We start from the raw sequence: 26314 nt of genomic DNA on the forward strand, positions 1-26314 counted from the left end.
GTCAAAGGCACATTACACAAACACAGTGATAATCTAAATAAATTTTTTTGCTTAAGCCAATAGGGAACCCATTATGCGTTAATAGGGAATACAAAATATTCACCATATATCAAAGTATATTGATGCCTCTTTTTGTCTAACAGACGTAATAAACTTTTAATAAAGATGTATCAAGTTTCACATATTTGTGTTTATTTTATCTCTCTCATGCGTTAGACTTATTAGATACAGTATGCACAATCTAACATATCATTGTTATTTCTTTGTGACAAACTTCTTCCGTGATATATTGGGTTCCTATTAGGATAAATGGATAGATTGTGCACCAAATATTGATGACCATCCAAGAAAGTATCAAAGTGCACTCAAAGTGTTGTATATAATGACATAGGCTAGGAAAGAAATGTATTCACAATGTAGGACAGGCGTATCCGTCTGTAGATAAAGTCCAACTACTTATGAGCAGGATAACAATTGAAGTTGGTTGTTGGTTGTCACATTTATCAACACCAAAAAATCTTCAATTTTTATTCAATGTAATAGGTGCTTCTATTCTTATTCTTTCTGTTGCCTCAAACACTTAGTGCAATATAGTATAAATGGTACCACCATTCTCTATACTTAATTTTGCATATGGGTATTCATATAGGGATCCCCCCAAAAATCCTTCTCATTGGGTATATTCAACTGAATTAATTATACAGCTAATAAGGCCGATAGTGTTGGCCAGCTGTACATCAGGCAGTGGAAGCAGCTATGTTGTATGATTCAGCACATTCTATCAGAGTATATAAACCTTTGTTCATAGTAAAGCATGCATATCTACTGCAGTACTTTGTGTTGGTTTACTTATGCCTGGAAACACGTGAGGACTACTGCTTGTTAAATGCTGAGACCTCTGTGTCCATTTCCTCAATTGCTACTTGCATGCTTTTAATTTATATCATAGCATGTGAATAAGCCCCTCCACTACTCTCCTAATACACCTCGACGCGTTTCCCTAACTACTAATCTTTATAGTCAGTTCATCAGGAGGATTTTAATCAAATTCCAACAGGGGTTTGTATCTTAATCCCCAATGCAAAGCATCAGTACAGCTCGTAGTGAGCAACATGCAGAGATGGTATGACCTGGTGCAATGCAGACCTTTTATGTCAGAGTCTCCTCCTGCCTTGTTATTCCCACCAATCGGCATCTGGGGGTCAGTATCAATTGGGCCATACAGCTATGGAGGTTTCAATGAGCCGTGCATAATCCTGTATCCTGATAATAAATCACAGAGCTGTGCTGCGGCTGCGCAAATAGACAGGAGGTTTATAAATGAATCCAGACTAGCTGAACAAGTATATTAGAACCATGTTATAGGTGAAACAGACCAGTGATTATATAGTATAGTTCAAATATGCAAAGAGATGAGTATATGACTCAGTATGAAACAATTACATAGATAGCATATAGATACCCAGTCATTGTCTTAGCTATGTTAATGCAATTTGTGACATTCAATATTTGTGAGTCACCATATTCATCATATATATGACCAATAATTATTATATGTTCCATATTAGTCATTTCAGTGCAATTTGTGACAATGAATGTTTATAAGTCACCATACTCATCGTGTATATGACCAATAATCACTGTATATTCCATGTTAATAATGATGGTTCATATTTAGTACACGTAGTTTGGATTCATACAAAGATAGACCATGTCACTTTCTCTTGGTTCATGGCGATCCCCTTATATATATGCAACTCATTTTCTATGCTCATTGTACGTCCAATAAAATGATACCATTATTTCCTGGGAGGGATTGATTTGTTTAGAAGTCTGTCCAAATATTCTCGTGTGTTTCCCTATATAAATACAGAATCAACTTGATAAAAAACAGATTAATCCTGCCTCGTCTCACTTTCATGTTAACTTGTAGTGTCCATATAGTCTCTTTGTACGTTTTTACTTTATTTGTATCAACTTGTCAGAAACATGAAGATTAAAACCTCATGTATTGTTACATCTTATTGAACGTCCATGTTGTTACATTTGTTATTTCTTAATAAATGGTAGAAAGGACAACTGTTCGTTCAGGCCTTTCGGTGATAAAGAATCCATGCGATAAATCCACGTGTTTTCTTTCTGCAATAGTCGCGTGTCAGGGTCACCACGGCGACCATCACTTTTCAGTAACTCAATTCCCTGGAATTTGATCGTAGTGGGGTCATTGTTGTGAAAATGACGCACATGAACCGCCAAGCTCGTCTTTTCATTGCGGTTAATGTTACCGACATGCGATAAAATTCTACGTCTAAACTGCTGTCTCGTCTTTCCTATATAATCCAACGGACAGGGGCAAGAAGCTAAATAAATTACCCCACTTGATTTGCAATTTATAAACTCGCGTATCTTATAGTTGACACCTGTAGCTGAGCTTACAAAATCCGTACCTCTCTTGATCAACCCACAAGCCTTACAACTCGAACATGGATAACATCCTTTTACAGGGTTGTCATGTAACCAAGATGATGCAATCGGTTGTCTCAGTGTCAGACTTCCTTTTATGCACTTAATATGGATTTTATAAACCTCTTCATTAGATATTTTATTCTACATTAGGAAGTGGTATTGATTTTCCATCTCTTATCTTGCTGTATGCTATATGGTCTCTCCTTCCTCAGAAATTCTGATGGGATTCTGCCTGAAAACATATTTTTGTATATTGGTGACATCAAACAAAACATGAATACTACAGCAAATCCAAGTGACACTGCATCTGGACTAACTTCTCTCCAGTATACATTCTGACAGGCTGTTGCAGTGAAATTTATCACACATACAAAAATAAATGAACAGAATAGATTCAATAGGACTGACTAGAGAGCAATCAAGTTAAAATGACATCCCACAGATATGCTCTTGAGTATGTCAAGACATTTTATCATTTCTGGCCACATAAAGCTCTGCTTGATATTAACAGATGCAAGGAACAATCACTACTGGGAATTCCAGAATTTCTTTTAGACAACATGTTGCAAACAAAGACTGATGTATGGGACACAGCATCAATGGCAAAGAATGGAATGATGCATGTAGATTTATAGGCTGCATGATTATAAGAGAAACACAGAGATCTATCAAACTGTAATAATAGATAATGATGCTATACATACTCTGCTGGAAAACCTTTTTATAGAATAGGCATACAGTAGAAATGCAGATAAAAAGTCACACAAATCTGTCAAATTCTTTTCTCAAAACTAAATGTTTAACAGTTAGCAATATTCTGCAATATGCTGTGAAAATGAATTTTAAGGGATAAAAACACCAATATGGTTGTCTAATTAGTTTTGCAAATGAAACATACTGTTCAAAAGTGCCAATGTTTTTTTTACAATATATATATTATTTATTATAATTTCTCAAGCATTAACCCTTTCCAATCCACTGTCTGACCACTAAAGACATTATGATTTAAGGCTGTACAGCTCCGATGTTGGAAGACATCTCTGGGGTTCTCTTACTGTATATTTCCAGCCTCTCTGCTGTCAGAGCCTATCCAACGTGTCACCTCATGCAGTACTGGCTTTAGCAAGCATATAGCGCCATTGTATAACAGCAGAAAAAGACTGAGCCCCCTAGAAAAAAATAGCATACAAATTGGATTGGAAAGGGTTAAAGGGACTGTCTGGGACTAAGTAGTTTATTAGAATTAACAATAAGTGATTATGTTACATGAAAATAGCTTTCTAATTTGCTTATATTGAAAAATCCGTTTCCTTTGTGATAACTCAAACTACCTATTGTGATGATAATTGTAATAGATTAGTGTCAGATCTAGTGGATAAAGCGACCACTTGTCAAGGTTACATGAACAGTGTCCAAAGTATGCTATGCTGTATGGAGGTAGACCTTGTACCGGCTGATCAGTGGCTGCAATGCTTACATGTTGCCATAGTTAGTGAGGGAGGCAGAAACATAGTTAGAATTTTAACTGTAAGTAACGGTGCTTCTACACACAACAATTTATCGTTCGCACGAGTGAACAATGCCAAAATTCGCTCACTCAGCCTGTTAATACTGGCAGATAATTATTTGCTTGTTTGTTCGCTAAATCATTCAGTCGTTCATATTCACCTGACCAATGAATGAGAATCACTGAAAAATCGGTATGTAAACCAACGATTAGTGAATAGAGATGAGCGAGCATACTCGTCCGAGCTTGATGCTCGTTCGAGTATTAGGGTGCTCGAGATGCTCGTTACTCGAGACGAGCACCACGCGGTACTCGTCTCGATTAAACGAGCACTGACCATTGAATTCAATGGAGTCGGCAATACAGCCGGCTCCATTGAAAGCAATGGCCTGCCGGCGAGCGCGGGATGAGTTGTCGGGAAGGGCTTAAATATATAAGCCCTTCCCTGCAATTCATCCAGAAATGTGTAAAAAAATATATATATATATACTCACCTTGTCCCGGCAGAACGATGTTAGCCCATTGAATTCAATGGAGCCGGCAATACAGCCGGCTCCATTAAAAGCAATGGGCTGCCGGCGATCGCGGGATGAATTGTCGGGAAGGGGTTAAATATATAAGCCCTTCCCTGCAATTCATCCAGAAATGTGTAAAAAAAAAAATTAAAAAAAAAAAAAATATATATATATATATATATATATATATATATATATATATATATATACTCACCTGGTCCCGGCAGACGGAGTTCAGCGCGGCCAGCGGCAGTCCTCCTGAACTGCTCTGAACAGCTGTGAGTAGTATTCAGCAGCCAGAGATTTAAAATCCCCGCCTGCTGAATGAGCTGCCTCTAATTGCTCACAGCCTGACCAATCAGAGGCAGATTCCACTCACACACCCATTCATGAATTTATGAATGGGTGTGTGACTGCTGCCTCTGATTGGCTCAGCGGGACCAATCAGATGAGAGGCAGCATACACTCACCCATTCATAAATTCATGAATGGGTGTGTGAGTGGAATCTGCCTGTGATTGGTCAGGCTGTGACCAATTAGAGGCAGCTCATTCAGCAGGCGGGGATTTTAAATCCCCGGCTGCTGAATACTACTCACAGCTGTTCAGAGCAGTTCAGGAGGACTGCCGCTGGCCGCGCTGAACTCCGTCTGCCGGGACCAGGTGAGTATATATATATTTTTTATTTTTACACATTTCTGGATGAATTGCAGGGAAGGGCTTATATATTTAACCCCTTCCCAACAATTCATCCGCGATCGCCGGCAGCCCATTGCTTTCAATGGAGCTAGCTGTATTGCCGGCTCCATTGAATTCAATGGGCTAACATCGTTCTTCTCTGCCACAGCTGTTACAGCTGTGGCAGAGGAGAACGATCTTTATGCTGACAGTGCGGGGGGGGGCACTTTTGCCACTATTGTGGCTTAATAGTGGGACCTGGGAACTTGAGATGCAGCCCAACATGTAGCCCCTCGCCTGCCCTATCCGTTTCTGTGTCGTTCCCATCACTTTCTTGAATTTCCCAGGTTTTCACAAATGAAAACCTTAGCAAGCATCGGCGATATACAAAAATGCTCGAGTCACCCATTGACTTCAATGGGGTTCGTTACTCGAAACGAACTCTCGAGCATCACTGAAAGTTCGACTCGAGTAACGAGCACCAGAGCATTTTGGTGCTCGCTCATCTCTATTAGTAAACAAGCTAACAATGATTTTCATGCTTGCATGAAATGAACGATAAGCGAATGAGTTATCGTTCATTGTTCGTTAGCTGGCTATGTTTAACAGGAATTTTTTTGAACGATAATTATTTTGTGTCAATCCACCTTAACACTTAACCCTGGGCAGGGTTGTATCTCATATCTATCTACAATTGCAATCAAATTTATTCAAGCCCTAATTGCAAATTATGATTATTTTCCACATTTACAACTTTTATCTATTTAAAAAAAGTCAAACAAAAACGATGTAAATAGCTCACCACACCTATTATAACAAGCTATTTCCAGAAATTCAATGTGGCATGGCACTTTTAATGACTACCACAGACTGACAATCACTCAACCTCCTGAATAGAAAAAATTACAAAGTAAGAACTTAAAAAAATTCAAACACAACATGTATAAAAAGCTACATGAACTGCCACCACCTGCTAGCTTGGAGAGCCAACCTGGGCCAGAGGGTAAACAATCGTCCTCGTCCTGCTCCCTCTTCAGCTACTGTAGCTGCCCCTTCCTCCAGCTCCCTCCCTCTTCATGCTGCAGCCTCTGAGCACACAGAAACAGTTTAGTCTAGGGGCAGTAAGTAGCAGGACTAGTTTGGGCCACTCCTCCAGCACTGACGACCATGCTGCAGGCATTAGAGCCAGCACCAGAAAACAGAGAGCAGATATGGAGCTGTCACCACTACCTTTGCTGACATTAATATCTACCCCATATGCTAGCATGTCCCAGGTCAGCAGCAAGCCCTCAATCCTCAGCTCTGGGAGTATAAAAAAGTACCACCCCAACCACAGAGTACCACAAAGCTTTAATACGAGCATTACACAACTGCTGGCAATGGAAATGCCTTCAGGCTAGTGGACCCAGACTGAAGGCAATGTCCTGGTCTATGCAACCAACAGTATAAAATCCACCAATGCTTCATTTTAGAAAAAAGTACTGGACGATTTTGGAGTGGCTATCATATTCTCCTAACTTTAACCACATAGAAAATCTTTGGCGACACTTAAAGAAGGCAGTTGCAACATGAAAACCCAAGATATTAGTGAACTGGAGGCCATTGCCCATAAGAGTGGGCTACATTCCTTAGGAACATTGTCAGATGCCTCGTGTAGTTAAGGTACCAGAGTGTTAAGGTACCAGAAATGCAATCTTACGCTCTCGCTCATGACCTGAAGGTTGCAAGTTCAATCACCGAATGGTTCAGGTAGCCGGTTCAAGGTTGACTCAGCCCTCCATCCTTTAAAGGTCGGTAAAATGAGTACCCAGCTTGTTGGGGGGTAATAAATAAAAGTTATCTGAAAGCACTGTGGAATAAGTTGGCGCTATACAAATAACAAGATTTATTTTACTTAGATGCTAGTGTCTGACTATGCATCACATTTGCAGCAGATCCTAAGAAAAAAAGGTGCTATACTAAGTGCTTAAAAGATACTTGTCATGAAGGGGTTGAGTAATTCTGAGATTGCAATAGTCATTTAAATTATATATACCTATATAATATATATTGCAAGTTTACATATTAGACAGAAAATGTGTTCTGGTGAAAAGGAAATAAATGCCGCAGAAATGTTCCTGTTCCATTAACACAATAATTTGAAGAGTTCCCCATTGATGCATTCAATTAAATATCAATACAAGGTTCCTTTCCAAGTTACAAATTTCAGTATACATGATATGGGTATAAAGTACTTAGTCTATGGTGATTGCAGGCTTAATACCTTCATTAAATTGTTAATGAGAGCGCAAATGATATTTGATTATGAAATGGCTTACATTTTAATAATAGGCAACCTCCATGTATTTGAACTTTAACTAATCCAAGATTACAAAGGAATGGTTTGTAAAACAAGCAATTAACTTTATTCAGATATAAATCTTTGTCTGCCTGAAAATCAAAATGGATTCTATTTCCTTGTGTCTCAGAGTAAATGGCAATGACCGCATGCAGCCATTCCTCATAATGGATTCTGGAATTTATAAAAAAATCTAGCCCTAAATTGAACAATGAACAGATTACAACACATCAGTCACTTGTGTTGTTAGTTGGTTATATCATTGAAGAACAATATAATTAAAATGATTGTCTAAGGTCATGATTGTTTTTTTAAAGAAAACGTGGGAATTTTAGGTATTAGGGAACGAGGTATTAGTGAAGGGACTAAAAAAAAAAGATGAGGAGCTGTGATGAGGGCTTGAGAGCTACTGTATTTAGGCCAAAATAATAACTAATACCTCGCATTTTTTGGTATTTATCAACATATAAGCTATTAGGCATTTTGACCTTATAAGCTATGGTAGCCTAGGGTATTAACGCCAATGTGGTTCACCTTTGAGGTACAGGGCAGCCTGCTGATTTAACAATGGCGTAACTAATAGTCTGTAAGCCTGTATGGTGCACCATCAACTGGCCTGACTACCTTTGTATCGTTTATCCATATGCATGTTTGTCCCACATACATTCATAAAAGGTTGGTCTGATAGGGTATAGTGTATACAAATATTCAAATTTCAAATTCTGCTGAATCAATCAATTTCTCTTCCTTAGCTTTCATTAAAAGGTTCTTAAGTTCCTTCAAATGATCCAGTGTTGGATACAAACTTCATAATTGCCTACATGGTAAAAGTATTGTTTCATACATCTATAGGTACTAAGGGCAATCCACAACAAATATGTTGCCCACTTTGTCAGAAGGCTTTATAGTTATGGATTTTCCATTTTCCAAAGAATTCATGGCCTTCATTTCCTGTTTGAAGCAATGAAATCAATACTCAATACTATCCAACCACTCCAAATAATGACTGGCACGGTGTAAAGAGATGTCAATATAGGAAATGTCCCCACTTGGAACTATGTGTGTCTATGGCATTGGTTAATTAGGTTGGTGATAAACATCATTACAGCATGGAAAATTGACATTGGTCATGGTCATAAATAAGGTGAATTTACAGTATACGGTCCACCAATATTCTAAACTGATATAGTAAATGTTACGTTTTAATTACTGACATCACCCATTCCTGTTATAGTGCAGTATTTTTTGCTATAATAAAATGGCAAAAAAATGTCAGCGCCAGAGCCGCTAAAAAAATTGCATTTAAAAAAGAATACTTGCAAAACCATCCTAAATGAGCTACTTCTCAATACCTCTCTACATCTTGTAAAAAGCAATAGTGATGATATGTATACAATGAACATTACAAAACTGACATTTGATTGCAAAACAAAGTGGTGACGTTTCAGTGTCTGCCACACAATGTAAATTTACTATGACTTTGCTGTGTGCATAGACCATTTAAAAAACTTTACAACATTAAAAAAAACTACATGTGAGGTAATGGATTGCTGAATAAGAAGGTACAGAAGTCCTTTTCAGTAATTTAAGGCTTAACCCTTTGCAATCCAGTTTTGGATTCAGGGTTTCCTAAAAGGCTTTCTCTTTTTGCTGTTATACAACGGTGCCAACTGCTGGTTAAAACCAGTGTGTGTGCACCAGAGAGGCTCTGACAGCGGAGTGGCTGGCAATAGACGATAAGAATACCCTGTCAGATGTCTTCTGACATTGGAGCTATGCAAGGTTCAATCAGAATGTAGGAAGATGTCAGACAGTGTATTGGAAAGGGTTAATACAAACTATACTTTGTTCGGCCGGTTACTTTCTAAAAATGTAATGGCAGTTACAGCTGTCAGAAAATAACTAATATAGTAGTACTTACCCCTTCTCTGCCAGATCTCTGTTGACAGCTGAAGGCAGGTGATGGCCGCCTACCAATCAGAGGCAACATGATGCCCAGGATGTGAGCGCTGCCGACAGGAGAACAAGCAGTAATACTGCAACCACTGATTGGTAGGTGGCAGTCACCTGACTTCAGCTTTTAACAGAGACCAGGTGAACAGCAGAGCTACAGAGCTGGAACACTGGGACTGAGGACAGGTAAATACTGCTGGATTTGTTATTTCCCAACATCTGTACCTGGCGTTAAATTTTAAAAATGTAACCGAACAATGCCTTTGAAATATACTTCACCATGACTAGAAATATATGGATATTCTTGTGCACAATATACGTATATCGAAAGTGCTTGACAAATAAAGTTACTTACATTGTTAGTGACTTCATGGTTTAAAGACTCTGTTTGGGTATATTTATCTTGCTTCAAGACATTTAATGGCTGTAACGTTCTCGCAGCTTTCTGTAAAAACAAAAAAAAAAGAAAGAAAAACAAGAAAAGGTCAAAAAGGATACTGCATACATCAGCATAGAAGTGGTTTAGAATTGTACTGTTTTGTGTAAACTACATGCTGAAAAACATTGACTCTTGTTTTCACATTATGAAAACGAAAACAAGAGATATCTCTTTCAGATTCCCACTTCTATCCCCGTTTGACTATGCATCACCAGCTGTTACTCTTTAGAGGAGCTGTCATGGAATTACCAAAGCTAAAGGTGACTATTTCAATTGCATATTCACATGCCCAGTTCTCTCTACACCTGCCTCAATTCTCAGTTTGTAACAGTCAGTGGTCTTGAACAAGGAAGATGTGTCAGATCTGTTCTTTTTTTCTCATGCAACAAAACACCTTTGAAGATCGCCTAGCATTGTAAATACTGAAAAAAATAGACGTTGAAAGCAGCGCTTCACCTCAGTCTAATGCCCAGGAAATGATGTGTGACACCTTAGAATAATCTGTTTGTTTTTCAATAACACTAATGAAACAAACCTCATTCCTCCTACAATATCAGCTCTAGAAGTTAAAATAAAGAGAAGTTAGACTCTATGATCCTAAGGCCGTATTAGTAAAATGCTTCGGGTCTCCCTGCAGCCTTTTTTCCATTGTTTGTAAACACAAGGCCTGTCGGCAGAGAGCCAGCAGAGACCGTGTATGGCTGTGAGTGTACTGCGCATGCCTGTGTACCACACGCATGAGGAGATTATTTTTAATTCCTTGCTCTTTTTCATAGCCTGGTTGCATAAGAAAACACCACCCAAACTCAGTGCATGGCGTATTGCCAGCATTGTATACACTGCCTATATAAATGTATAGGTCTCATGTTGTGTGGTACACAGAAAAATAGAGCATGCTGCAATCTATTTCTTGTGCGTATCTACACACACATGTGCATGGATCAACGAAAGTCCATTGGCTTTCATTGACTCCATTCACCATGTATCACGTGGCCGTGCATTACACGCATAATACTCGGTGAAAAAACACATGTGGACATAAGCCCTAAGGAATTGAGATACTACTTTTATTTGCTAATTATCTATAGTGGAAATATAGGTAGATAGATATATCGGCATACATGGAATTGTCATATGCAGTTACTGTATAAGCCTCCATGACCTCTAATCATCCATACAACAAAGAACCATGATTTATTGCAGCCTTGGTGAAGCTGATATGTTAATTTTACAGAGATAGCCCTGGAAGTTGTATGGCTCAAGGCCTATGAACCAAGGATTTGTTGTTATGTTATTGAATTGTTAAGTATTTGCATTGTAACTTCCAAGTACTACACAGCTGTGTAGGTTATTTGGTAGGAGTATCATAATGAAACAAGCAATATTTCATATCTCTAAGGACAAATGCAAAACTTTACAATTAGCCATAAAAGATCTATTTGTGATTTTCAGTTTCCAATCAATGGAAATGTTTATTTTCCATATTACACAATTTTGCCAGATTCTGAAAAAAAATAGAGCTGTATAGGTCCAGTTTTAAATAGTTTCCACTTTTCCATACGGTCTCACAAGCAGAACGTGTGTGCAGCTTCTGACTTGTGGTTTGATTTTTTGAAAGATAGACAATATATTAACTTTCAGAACACCCTTGTCTCGAAACGTAAATGCTCGTGGATTTCTACATTATGCATACTGCTATTAATTCCTGTAGAGCATATGTTATAAAGGGCATTCTTCTCTAGCAGAGGATGCATCCTGACAGGTTTACAGAAATGATCCCTGTATGATGATTATAAGGTTTATATTCATAAACAAGGCCAGTATGCAATGGCTCATAATATTGCAATATTCGTTCTTTGTCCACTTGGATACAACTTGAGTATAGTATATTTAAGGGTGCCTGTTATCTTAAAGGGGTTGTCCCGCGGCAGCAAGTGGGTCTATACACTTCTGTATGGCCATAATAATGCACTTTGTAATATACATTGTGCATTAATTATGAGCCATACAGAAGTTATAAAAAGTTTTATACTTACCTGCTCCGTTGCTGGCGTCCTCGTCTCCATGGTGCCGACTAATTTTCGCCCTCCGATGGCCAAATTAGCCACGCTTGCGCAGTCCGGGTCTTCTCCTGTTCTCTATGGGGCTCCGTGTAGCTCCGTGTAGCTCCGCCCCGTCACAAGCCGATTCCAGCCAATCAGGAGGCTGGAATCGGCAATGGACCGCACAGAAGAGCTGCGGTCCACGGAGGAAGAGGATCCCGGTGGCCATCTTCACCGGTAAGTATAGAAGTCACCGGAGCGCGGGGATTAAGGTAAGCGCTCCGGTAAGCTTTCTTTAGGTCCCTGCATCAGGGAAAAACTGTAATGTTTTCTCGGGAAATGTAATGTTTAATTATGGGAAAACCTTTCTAATGCTCTGGTTACATTTCAATGGTGTAGAAGTCTTCTACTATGCCTAGTATGACAATATAGCAATCAATACCAATGATAGACTGTTGGTAGGTATTTTTAGAAACCTGGATTAAAAATATATTAGGATTAGAGATGAGCGAACGTACTCGGATAGGCACTACTCGTCCGAGTAATGTGCCTTATCCGAGTACCGCTGTGTTCGTGCTGAAAGATTCGGGGCGCTCCGCTGCTGACAGGTGAGTCGCAGCGGGGAGCGGGGCAGAGCGGCCGGGAGAGAAGGAGAGAAAGATCTCCCCTCCGGTCCTCCCCGCTCTCCCCTGCAGCTCCCCGCTCCGCAGCGCGTCCCGAATCTTTCAGCACGAGTACAGCGGTACTCGGATAAGGCACATTACTCGGACGAGTAGTGCTTATCCGAGTACGTTCGCTCATCTCTAATTAGGATGTATTTCAACCAAGAAATCTGGTTGAATTATTTTTAATCCATACATCTGAATGGTTGTGCTTGTATTTTGTTTTGTGCTTGTTGTTATTTTCAGAATATGATCAATGGATGAGGATGGTGTTTGCTATGGTGTATCAGGTTATTTAACAATATGTTAAGGAGTTTATATAGTCTTACAATTACAAATGGCCACTTGAAGACAACCAAAATGCTGATGTGGCCCTTAGTGAAAATGAGTTTTTACACCCCTGCCATAATGAAACTACATTTTAAAGTCAAGTAAGTTTGAAAATATCTTTATTAATAGTTTTCTATTATCTTCAGCTACTATACAGACTTATTTGTCTCCATGGTAGCAGATACCAAATAAATCCTGTGTAGTCCGATTCTTCAGCTTTATTCACTCTTCACCTATGACCTTGTTTGTATACTAGTAATATATTCTCAAAAAGTAGGGATTAGATGTAATGGAGTATAGCTGTCAAATAAGGCTAGAGCTACATAGTACTTTTGGTTGTAAATGGGCAAAGATTTTAGTATTGCCATGCACATCTCAACCTAATGTAATTGTATGCGTTCACATGGGAACTTGCAATTTTCAATGAAAGATACCCTATAATCTCAAGAAATCTAGCAGGTTTGAATTTATTTTGATTGTTGTGTAGTGTTCACAACTGGCGAGTCACGGGACAACTGCATTCACTTACATTAGCTGGTGATGTAGCATTGTAATACTGCTATCTTCAATATCAATCTCAGCCTGTCCCAAAGAAATAAATGGAATGATGATCAAGCATTAGCACCGCTGTCACATTCACATGTGACATTTGGGTGGCCTGGTCTCAAGATCACTGGGATCGCGGTCAGACAGCCAGCAATCAGAGATTTATTGCCTATCCTGTAGATAGGTAATAACAGTCTTTAATGGTAAAATTTCCTTTAAAAATGTATGTTAAGCTACATTACAACTGAACACAGTTGATTCTTTCAATTGATCAAGAAACACAGTGCCAAAATAGAAAAGTAAGCAAAGTTTAGGCTGCCTGTCCACGGGCGGGTTTGAATTGCGTTCCCCGTGGCGATAATCTAGCTGCGGGGAACGCAGTGAACGCTCTCTACAGTGTTGCACCCCTGTCCACAAGCACAGAATCATTGCGATTCTCCACTCGCGGGTGGCAAATCGCAGCATGCTGCGATTCTCCGCGGTCAGCCTGTCTGTCAGATAGGCTGACAGCGGAGAGCCATCTGCCGGCCCCTGCTCCCGTGTGGCGGCTCCCGTGGCGGAGATCTGCAGCAGGATACCACAACACCCGTGGACAGGCAGCCTTTATCTCATCATAAATCAGTGAAAATCTATTGTTATCTTGTATTAACATAACAAGAGCCATTGAAAGGCGACTGAAAGGGCAAATAAACTGTGGCACAGAATGTTATTTCAGAGCCAGGTTACATTTTACTAAATCTGTAAACATTGCAATTCAATTGATAAACGCAATGTTGCTGAAAATAAATTCATAAATGTTCTTTAGGCCGCCTGCACACAGGATTCCAGCAGCAGAATTCGATGCGGTGCCGAGCCGGGGTCAGTATAGCGATGACATGTCCTCCTCTGCTGTGAATGTGCTGGCCAAACCGCTGGCCGGTAAATGCGGAATTGCGAGGATGCCACGCCGTTGCTATGGCGAATACGCGACTCCTGCAGCCATTCTTCACTGATGATTGCAGAATGGCCGTGGAACAGATGGTTTCCATTGACTTCAAAGGAAGCCAGCTGTGCGGAGCTCGCACAAAATCGCAGCATGCTGCAATTTTTCCCCTGCGAGCAGAAAATCTCAATTGATTTACGCTCGTAGTCAGGATATTGCGTTTTCTCATAGAATGCTATGAGCTAGATTTGTTGTAGAATCTGGAGGCAGAATCCCGCTCTGGATTTTGCAATGCAAGTCCGCCCGTGTGCAGGAAGCCTTAGGCCTCCCTCACACAGGGCGTTTTCAGCAGCGTTTTCAGCCCTGTGCTAAATGCTGTACACAGCTCCCATTCATTTCAATGGGGCTGCTCACACAGGGCTGAAAACGCTGCTTTGAAAAGCGCTGCATTTTGAAAGCGCTGCATGTTCTATCTTTGAAATGAATGGGCAGCGTTTTCAGCTGAGCTGAAAACACAGCTGAAAAGGCAGCTGAAAAGGCAGCGTTTTGCAAACGCCCTGTGTGAGGGAGGCCTTAGGGTATGTTCACACAGGCAGAATTCATATCTTATTTTTTGCCTGAAAAAATGGTACAAAAATCCACAGATGAGACATGGATTTTTACACCGCTATGCACTTTAATGTCTAAGGACCCCTACATTTATTTAGTCATTTGCAATGGGCAAATCTGTATGCGGAAATCCAGCATGAAGTTTGTTTCAAAAAGTGGCATGTTTGTGCAAGGAAAAAAAAATCTGAACTATGGAGACAATGACATGGATTCTTATTCAAATGGTTGGAATCCTCCTCAGATCTGATGTGGAACCAATGCTGGTTCCATGTCAAATTCGCCACAAATTTCTGCCATGTAAACATATCCTTACTGTTCTTTAAAAAACTTGGCTGTTACTTTAAAGAACAACGTACATTCCGCAGATATAAAATAATGGTAATAGATGTCACTATTTTAGTTGAAATATTTCTACAGTAGTAAGCTGAAATACATGTAATAGGGACATTTGTACAGTAGCCAGTTCCCTGTTGTAATATCATCTTCACAATCAAAGAATACATGATATTTTCGTTATGTCAGCTTTTTTTGACAGTAAGTCTAGCTTGGCGTCAAGTTTTCAAATAGGAGTTAGTGTTTTGTGAGCAAGAAATTGGGTTTGGTGAAAGACCATTAAAGCCCTTGGTTTAAAGTGACAGAATTTGACAGGACTGTGAATGGCAATCAGATTGCACCCACAGGATGTATTGTCTTAAAAAAAAAAAATACTTATTCATTAATTTCCACTAACCATTTGCCTACATTTTATAACATGGAAGCCACATTCGCTATTTATAGAATTAACCATGACTTTTTTCTATCAAGTGATTTAGCGATGTCTGTACATTACTAAAAAAATAAGTCTTTAGGTTGTTAAATCACTATTTAAATCACAACCCCTGGCAAAAAACAATGTAATCCCCACAATAGGAAGGGGTTCACCCAGGTTTTTTACATTGTAGAAAATATGATGCAAAGCAAGGTTTTTTAATAGATCAATATTGTGGCTTTGTGAAACATACAGTCGCAAGAATAAAGTAAGTGAACCCATTAGAATTGCTTGAATTTAAGCTCATTGATTACTAATAAAATCTAGTCTGCTTCTTATTTAAGTCACATGTATTTATTTTACTTCCCTTATTTTATTTAAAAAAACACATACATATTCCATAACACTGTATATCCCTAGGTATTGAATTATCTCTCCATTGGAGCTCACAATCTAAATTCACATCTTGGAATGTTTTTAGCATGTAGGAGGACAACCATGCAAACATATGGGCGCATATAAAAACTCCATGCAGATGTTCATTGGACATGGCCCCCGGCCCTGAGAGTTGCAAGGCAACAGTGCTAACTAACCAATACCACTCAACTACCATGCTGCCCATGATCTAACTAAACTAATAAAACTAAAACTGTTGCACCATGTGTGTCTTTGAGTACATTGATTAAACAACCACAGTGTAGGGAGAATAAGTAAGTCAACCCTTAAATGTATTAACCTGTAGATCCCGCTTATCAGAAATCACTTCCACCAAATGTTTCCTGTAGCAAAAAGGTTTGCACAAAGTTCAGGAGGAAAGCTAGGGAAGCACAAGGATGGAAAAATTCCTGTGTAGGCCAGAAGGGAAGGGTTGGGCCTGTGAGTGGGACCCTGGGTAGGTGCAAAGCCTAACACTACGCTGTAGTTTCATCATGGTTTTACTATAGCAGGACTCAAAAAACAGAACTTTTATTACCCTCTCTCTGGAAAGTGCCCTAAAGGTAGGCCTTCTTCCTGAGCTGAATTGAATTGCTACACAGTTCTGATTGACAGCTGGAGCCTCTAACTAGGAGACAAATACAGCTGTCAATCAGAGTAGTGAGGGGGCTGTGGATCTGTTCAATGCACATAGTTGAGAGCACTTATGGAGAAGGCCCCACTTTGCAGCACTTGCTACAGTGGTGCACTGAGGCATATAACCTCCGACTGGTCAAATCTGCTGACAGACTCCCATTAACATGAACTTTCAGTTACTTCTCCTTGCGCTATGGATCTACTCAATGTGTTCAAACACATCTGCAATGTGCAACTGTACTTCAAACAAATGAATTGAAATTATTACTTAATCGACTTTTTTTTTCTGGATCTAGTAGAGTAGAAAATATGGAATCACTTAATGTTTGTGAAAAAATATGACATTATCATAAAAAGCACAACTAGTACTTTTTTGCTCCTGCTTGGGTTTTATAACTAGTGACAATATTCTACTTGAAGCTGGTTTCAACCTCCTTGAAGAGCAGTTGACAGCTTTTAAAGATAAAGCCTTGTCATGGACCAAATATTTTATTATTATTGAATTATCACTTGAATTGCCACCTTTTATTTTCAATGGACTTGAGATGTAGACTGTATGCCGGTCATGTCATTCAGTTTAAAACGTGTCCTGAAAAATGCTCTAACACCCTCGTGCTCTTTGGCAAGGTGCATTATTATCGTGAAAAAATTACTTCATCATCCCCAAATCTATTTTCTATCCACAGAATAAGAAAATTGTTCAAAATTTCTATAAGCTGTGCATTGACTTTTTTAGGTAATGATCCTGATTTTCCGTGGTCGTTTACCTTATGTGTAACTCCGAATCATAGAGAAATATGATTGTTTTCCTCAGACAGTCATCTGATTCTTTTTTTTTCATCAGAATAGCAGAAGACAACATTTCTCACATCACCTTCTTGGCCAGTGCAGAATTGTGGTTAATCACAGAGTATCAATTTTTTCACACTCCTTGATTGCCTAATGGGATCGGCCACCTTATCTATAATGAGGACAGCAGTTGAAAATTTCTATATTGGCAACTTACTACTACAATACTTTCAGTAGTTCTGCCTCATGTGCTTGTTTTTTCAAGCCATAACAGCTCCAGTGCTCCTTCCTACAAATGGCCGCCAATAGAGAGACATGTGATTCAACCCCATCCATAAGTGCCTCTTATTGAGATGTCCTATACCTGTGCCAGTTTCCTGCCTCTTCAGACCTGCATTCAGGAAGAAAACAAAGGCAAGTGTAGAGCATGTCAATGGGAGGCACTGGATGGGATCTTGTCATGCACCCCTCCATTGGCAGCCATTTGTAGGACAAAGCGCAGAACATTATGATTTTGAAGGCATAGCTTGGAAAAAAAGAAAACTAGGCAGAAGCACTGAATATATTAAATTAATAAGTTGCCAGTATTAACTTTTTCTACTGTACTGTCCTCATTATATAAACGACGGACAATCCCTTTAACTGTATTTCCTTTTGTTCAGGTGTTAGTTCCTGGTTCCTATTTGTTTCTTCTATATGTAAGTACACTTTTATTTAGTCTTTTTCTTAGGGCCTGTTCACACAAGCGTATGTGTATAACGCAGCATTTCCCCACTCTGTGAGATAGCGGTGAGCAGGGATATCGCAGCATAGTGCAGTGATTTTGTACTGTGCATGACAGCGTATCTCATGCACACTGTCATGTGTAGTCTGGTTTGTTTCTTTTTTATTTCCCCGCTCTGTCGCTCAGTGATGTTGCGTACAAATGCTATGCATGCGCAATGTAATTGCATATGTACAGCATTTATTACACACCCACAGAGAACAATAGGGCTATATCATGCGTAATATGCAGTAAAATAGAATATGCATTCTCTTTTACGCGTGTATTATAGACAATAGGAAAATGCTAGAGAGAGTGGGTTAATTTACTTTCATTGCGCGTAATACGTGATTCGTGTGAGCCTGTCCCTACAGTTCTGTCCCAATCATTGACTCCAGTTTCGCCCATGTATTTTTCATTTGTTTTGTTGCACATTCTCTATTTTCAAAGCAAATTGCTTTGAGCTTACTGTATTTGCTTTGGCGTGTACCTTACCTTGCCATTCCATATGTTTGCCCTTTATAATCTTCCAATTTTGTACTTGCTAAATGCAATGTATGATATATACAGATGACTTAGAGCACAGGTGTCAAACACAAGGCCCGCGGGCCGAATCCGGCCCGCCGCCTCATTTTCTGCGGCCCGCAGGCTATGCAGTAAGTTTCCTCACTCCTCCGTGCTGCTGTCAGTAGGCAGTCTGCTCTCGGCTTGTTCTGTCTACTGCAGACAGTAATAGAGGAGTGCCGATAGCAGACTGACAACGGCCGCGGAGGAGGGAAGGGGAGTGCAGAGAACATGATCTCTGCAGCAAGGAGAGCATCGCTGAGGAGGAGCGCTGCAGGGTGAGAGCCTTGTGTGTGTGTATATATGTGTGTGTGTGTCATATATATATATATATATATATATATATATATATACATATATATAATGTGTGTGTGTGTGTGTGTGTGTGTATATATGTGTGTGTGTGTGTGTCTATATATATATATATATGTGTGTGTGTGTGTATATGTGTGTGTATATGTGTGTGTGTGTGTCTATATATATGTGTGTGTGTGTGTGTGTGTGTGTATATACGTGTGTGTGTATATATGTGTGTGTGTGTGTGTATATGTATGTATGTGTATATATGTATGTGTGTGTGTGTGTATATATATGTATGTGTGTGTGTGTCATATATATATATATATATAATGTGTGTGTCTGTATATATGTGTGTGTGTCTGTACGTATATGCGCAGAATGGTGTGTGGGTGTATGCGCAGAATGGTGTGCGTCTGTGCGGGTGTATGCGCAGAATGGTGTGCGTCTGTGCGGGTGTATGCGCAGAATGGTGTGCGTCTGTGCGGGTGTATGCGCAGAATGGTGTGCGTCTGTGCGGGTGTATGCGCAGAATGGCGTGCGTCTGTGCGGGTGTATGCGCAGAATGGCGTGCGTCTGTGCGGGTGTATGCGCAGAATGGCGTGCGTCTGTGCGGGTGTATGCGCAGAATGGCGTGCGTCTGTGCGCGCAGAATGGCGTGCGCCTGTGTGAGCGCAGAATGGCGTGCGCCTGTGTGAGCGCAGAATGGCGTGCGCCTGTGTGAGCGCAGAATGGCGTGCGCCTGTGTGAGCGCAGAATGGCGTGCGTCTGTGTGTGCGCAGAATGGCGTGCGTCTGTGTGTGCGCAGAATGGCGTGCGTCTGTGTGTGCGCAGAATGGCGTGCGTCTGTGTGCGCAGAATGGCGTGCGGGTGTGTGAGCAGAATGGCGTGCGGGTGTGTGCACAGAGTGGCGTGCGGGTGTGTGCGCAGAATGGCGTGCGTCTGTGTGCGCAGAATGGCGTGCGTCTGTAAGCGCAGAATGGCGTGCGTCTGTAAGCGCAGAATGGCGTGCGTCTGTAAGCGCAGAATGGCGTGCGTCTGTATGCGCAGAATGGCGTGCGTCTGTATGCGCAGAATGGCGTGCGCGTGTATGCGCAGAATGGCGTGCGTGTGTATGCGCAGAATGGCGTGCGTCACTGGCCACTATGGGGAACCTTATTACCAATCGGGCCACTGTGGGGTTTACTTTTACTTTACTGTCTTACAATTAGAATCGGCCCTTTGAAGGTAGCCATAAGGCTGATGTGGCCCTCGGTGAAAATGAGTTTGACACCCCTGACTTAGAGCAACCAACATGTTCTATTACCCTTCACTTTTGTTGCAAGTAATGCAAGGTGATTCCATAATTTTTTCCTCAACAATGATTGATTTACCGTATATACCGGCGTATAAGACGACTTTTGAACCCCGAAAAATCTGCTCTGCAGTCGGGGGTCGTCTTATGGTAATACAAAAAAAAAATTTATTACTCACCTCCCACGGCGTTCTGTCGCGCTCCGGCAGGATGTCGCTCGCTCCGGCAGGCTGTCGCTCGCTCCTCGTCCCCGGCGCAGCATAGCTTTCTGAATGCGGGGCTTGAAATCCCCGCTTCCAGAAAGCTAATACACACGCCGGCAGCCATGACAGCATTGAATGGCTGTGATTGGCTGAAGGCGCACGTGTTAGCAATCACACCCATTCAATGATGTCATTGAATAGTGTGATTGGCTGAAGCCACGTGTGCTTTAGCCAATCACAGCCATTCAATGATGTCATGGCTGCCGGCGTGTGTATTAGCTTTCTGGAAGCGGGGATTTCAAGCCCCGCATTCAGAAAGCTATGCTGCGCCGGGGACGAGGAGCGAGCGACAGCCTGCCGGAGCGCGACAGAACGCCGTGGGAGGTGAGTAATGAATTTTTTTTTTCTTTCTCCACTGTATACCGGCGTATAAGGTGACAGTTGGGGGGTCGTCTTATACGCCCCGTCGCCTTATACGCCGGTATATACGGTAATAATTTTTTCCTTTACTTGATCTGGAAAACCATATGTCAATAATTAAAATTATTTATTTTCACTCATTTGAGGAATGTTTCCCAAAGCCAGAATGTTGTGTTATTAATAAACATTGTATTGCGTCATATCTGTAATTTGTTTATTTGCTACAAAGTGAAAAGGCTATGTTAACATTCTTTAATTGTGATGACTCTGTCATTTTTGCCAGGCATGGTAGAATAATTCAATTCTTATTACCTTTGATTATATTTTCAGACATTTAAAAAACTGTTTGCAGTCAATATTATGCTCTGCCAGGAAGGCATCCAAACCTTTATGTTAACTTACTTGTTATTGATTTTTTTAGGGATGTTACACACAAGAGAAAAAGGCCAACAATGAGAAAATGTTGTCATGCAGTAATACATGAGTTAGGTGGCAGCAGAATATATAATATACAAAGCAATTCATTGTAAATTGTGCTAAGAGGCAATGCACCCAGGTATGAAGAAAATGAATTGTGGGGACCTCAAAAGATAAATAAACACAATGTGTACTGTACTATATATTGTAAAGGAAAGCAAATGGAAACATGTAAATAAAAAGCTAAATAATTAAAGGGGTTGTCCCACGCCGAAACGGGTTTTTTTTTTTCCAACCCCCCCGGTTCGGCGCGAGACAACCCCGATGCAGGGGTTAAAAAAGAACACCGCACAGCGCTTACCTGAATCCCCGCGCTCCGGTGACTTCTTACTTACCTGCTGAAGATGGCCGCCGGGATCTTCTCCCTCGGTGGACCGCAGGGCTTCTGTGCGGTCCATTGCCAATTCCAGCCTCCTGATTGGCTGGAATCGGCACGTGACGGGGCGGAGCTACACGGAGCCGGCATCCTGCACGAGCGGCCCCATTGAGAAAAGAAGAAGACCCGGACTGCGCAAGCGCGTCTAATTTGGCCATTAGACACCGAAAATTAGGCGGGCTCCATGGAAACGAGGACGCTAGCAACGGAGCAGGTAAGTGAAAAACTTCTTATAACTTCTGTATGGCTCATAATTAATGCACAATGTACATTACAAAGTGCATTAATATGGCCATACAGAAGTGTATAGACCCACTTGCTGCCGCGGGACAACCCCTTTAAACATTAAATTTAAGAAAAGATATAGATGAGAAGAAAATTGGAATACCACAGGTAAACAAAAAGGAGAAAAGGAAAATAAAGTAAAGGAAATAGAACAATTCTAATAGTAGCTCCTGCTGGGAAACACAGCTATGCTGCAACTACAATTTAAAGAAAACCCGTCAGGTACTTTATACTGTGCTCACTGAGGGCAGCACATTACAGTGACAGACATGCTGATTCCAGCAGTATGTCACTAATAGGATAATGTGCAGGGAATTTGGACACCTTACAGCTTGTTTCTGTATGTTTCTGCAGCTCTAAGTTGAGGTCAGTTTATTCATGAGGACCTAGTGACCCCCACACCCTCCATCTACCTGGACTGACAGTCTTCTAGATGTTACACTGCATACTTAGAAAACTGCTCATCACAAAGGGTAAGCGGGACTACTAGATTCTCATCAATAAGTCCTCCAATATTTCTGCACAGGTCTCTCACTATGATGTTCTGCCTTTAGTGAACACAGCATGAAGTACCTGACAGGTTACCTTAAGGCCACTTTCACACAGGCTACAAAATCGTACAATTTTCCGGCGATGCGACAGCGCTACAAAATGCATGTTTGTGAAACCCATACTTTTCAATGATATCCTTCACATTATTTATGTTTTCACTGATGCTATGTTGCGAGAAAAATCGCGGCATGTGATGTGCTGTTTTTTATCTCCCATGTTTCCCTATGGAGCCTCCTTGTTTATCGCATCGCATAGTACGAACTAGCACATTTTGTGCGATGCGATACATTTTTAACAAAGGAAATTCCTATTAACTCTTTTGTGATAAAGATGAAGGGACCATCCCCTATATGAAACGAGGGAGCAATGCATTGTTTAGATAAACATTTGAGGCCAGTTTATTTATGAGGACCTAGTAAACCCCCCTCCCCCCATCTATTCGGACTGACATATAAGACCCAATATGTCACTGGAGGGCAAGATGACCATGTTATGGCCATGTTATGCAAGCAGTTTTGCTAGAAAAATCTATAATGCTTGGACAGATCAGAGGCAAAAGAAGACCTGGCCGCCAAAGAACACGATGGCTGATACTGTCAGAGCGGATACTGGCATGGATTTCACACAACTGAAAGAAGCAGTGCAAAACTGAAAAGCATGAAGGGAGGGAGCCTGTAGGGTCGCCAAGGGTCAAGAACGACTAAACGGCTAAAAACAACAACAATTAACTTTCTTATGATGAAATCACGTGATTTTGTCACATGAGAAGATCAGGGGCAGCAGCACCGCCATGCAAGATTTTTCATAAGAAAAAAGCATCATTGACGCTACAAAATTGCAGGAACAAAGTTGCAATATCGCAGCGATTTTCTAGCTTTGAAGCTATTTACTATTCCGCTAGTTCCTATGTAAAAGTATTCCATGGTTTGACACTAAATGGGATTTTCGCAGGCAAAAAATATTTTTAGCGAACAGGTTTTTATTTACTGACATGCTGATTTTGCGGTCTGTTACTTGTAATGCTCTGTGAAACAGCTTTTAAAACTTGCGTTTTAAACAGTGCATTGCCCAAGATGAATCCAAAGCAGCTTGATAATATTCACATTTATGCTATCTAATGCACTCCCTCCAGACATTGACAGGTCCCTCCATATTACTTTGCATGAGGAGAGACCTGTCAATCAGCGTCTGAAGGGAGGCTGTGTGTGGTTTCTCATACACAGATTTTTGTGGCAGTTTTACAGGCAGTTTTTTGAGCCGAAGCCAGAAGTGGAATCAAGGGATATGGAAAATATAAAAAAAATGACTCATACTTATTCTTACAGCTAGATCCACTTCTTGTTTTGTCTCAAAAAAGTGCATCAAAAACTACCACAAAAATTTGTGTGTCCAAACACCCAAATAGTGATTTTTTTAAACCCTAAAATTGTATTTATGTATGTATGTTTTAAGGGGGCAAAAACAGGGCTTTATTTTTATTTAAAACTTGAGCTTACATGAAAAAAATTGTCAAAACAGGAAAAATATACCTTTAATTTTTTTTCATATTCTGTTTTACAGAAATTTTTTTAGTGAATAATATTTGCCTCCAAAAGTGAATCTTCATATTATGAAAAGCATATAAATCTCAACTATGTCTACGTTGTGTGACTAGAGATGAGCGAGCACCAAAATGCTCGGGTGCTTGTTATTTGAGTTGAGCTTTTTGTAATATTTGAGAGCTCTATTCGAGTAACGAATCTCAATCTCTCTCTCTCTCTCTCTCTCTCTCTCTCTCTCTTTTAGATTTTTACATTTAAAGGTATCCCTCTCCCTTCAGGGATTTTCACAAGATTTCAAGTTATCCTCAGATGAATGGAGCAGTGGTTGAACATGCACGCTTGCCATTGCATTCATTTCAATAAGACTTCCAAAAGGTAGCTGAGTACAAATGCTCCTTTGCCTTCAGCAGTACCATTGAAATAAATGAAATGGCAGTGGACATGCTTAACTGCTGCTGCCCCAGTTTCCCCTCTGCATATCAGAAGATGATAATGCCATTGCACTTAGCAGGAAGACACTGCTGCAGCAGACAGCCTTCTCACCACATCAATGATCCTTCTACATCCAGGATAAGACCTCACTACTGTATGTCTACTTGAGAACTGTTATAGAGGTGGACGCATTCCCCTGAGGATGCTGCTAGGTGGTAAAAAAATGTTTGGGGGCACTGTTTTAGCCCATTTACATTTTAGAAGACAGATTCCTTATGCATAGGAAATCACTCAGAGAAGAGTAGTTTATTTTTCACATCATTTATGACATCCCAGGTTCACTAGCAAGCATCAGATTGCAGTTCTTAAATCTGTTCCACGATTTAAATAATTGCCCTATCCACAGGATTGTCAGATATGTTTCTGATCAATAGGTTTTCGACTATTGGGACCCCCATCAATCACGAGAACAAAGGGTTACCATTCCCTCTCATATAGATGGAGTGGTGGCCAACTATGCATGCTACAACACCATTCATCTCTATGTGACTACAGACGAAAAGCAGAGTACAACAATGGAGGTCCCAGTGGTTGAACCCCACCACCTATCAGACACTTCTCCTATAATGTGGACAGGGACATATCTTTACACTTTTAATCTGTCAACTGCAATTCAAACTTCAGTGTTCATCATTATTTCTGAGATTTATAAAATTCTATGTGGCTTAATGAACATTTGCTGTATAGGAACTACTGATACAGTCAGCAGTGTAATGTACATTTAGGTGAGAAGCAGAAAATCAAATAGGACTCCCTTCTACTGCTGGTTAACACCATCATACGCTTAACAACCTGGAGCAGGAGGACTTGTTGCTTATACCTCCATTTCTTTTCCATGACCAATTTGTTATTTCCTCATACCCTTGATTCTTAACATTGTAGGCAATGTGGACAGACTCCTCACACCAGTTCTTATAACCTAGAAGTCATGCAGTCAATTTCATAAGGCCCCCTGCCTGAGTAGACCTATAGAGGCCTCACGGTCTGCCTTTATAAATACAGTTTGAGGAAAGCATGATATGTGTTTGGATTCCAGAAATGATTTTACCTTTTGGACCTCAAGGGTACATTCCCATGAAGCAAAATGGTTCAAATTTTCCACAACAGAAAATTTGCACCAAAATCTGAATTAAAACTGCAACAAAAACTGTATCAAAATCTACGCCATTGGTGCTGATTGTCATGGAATTTGCAGTGCATCCACCAAAGACTTCACTCCTTCAATTGACAGTGTGAAATCTGCTGTGGATCTGAGGCAAATTTCCCTCCAATTGTACGGATTTTGTTGCAGAATTTGCTTGGGATTTTGTTGCGAATTTTCTGCGGCAAATCTGTACATGTGAAAATCTGCACCAATTCCATTTTGTGTGGACATACCTTAATAATCTCGATGCGGACATAATTGTTTTATTAGGCCTTTGCAGTCATAGTATACCT

The 26314-nt window shown here is 40.5% G+C and overlaps 1 protein-coding gene and 1 long non-coding RNA gene across 2 annotated transcripts in view; one reads left to right on the forward strand and one right to left on the reverse strand.

The window, feature by feature from the left end:
• The window catches only part of LOC136572977 (uncharacterized), a 220993-nt gene that overhangs the window by 179373 nt on the left and 15306 nt on the right, over nt 1-26314 (forward strand). The window lies entirely within an intron of this gene.
• Nucleotides 1-26314, reverse strand: part of CCSER1 (coiled-coil serine rich protein 1) — an 803172-nt gene that overhangs the window by 26156 nt on the left and 750702 nt on the right. The window contains exon 9 of the mRNA XM_066574037.1: nt 9811-9900. Within this exon, the coding sequence (XP_066430134.1) occupies nt 9811-9900 (90 nt within the window). The remainder of the gene's footprint in view (nt 1-9810; nt 9901-26314) is intronic.

The sequence above is a fragment of the Eleutherodactylus coqui genome, chromosome 7 (genome assembly GCF_035609145.1).
Source record: "Eleutherodactylus coqui strain aEleCoq1 chromosome 7, aEleCoq1.hap1, whole genome shotgun sequence".
Classification (NCBI taxonomy): Eukaryota; Metazoa; Chordata; class Amphibia; order Anura; family Eleutherodactylidae; genus Eleutherodactylus; species Eleutherodactylus coqui.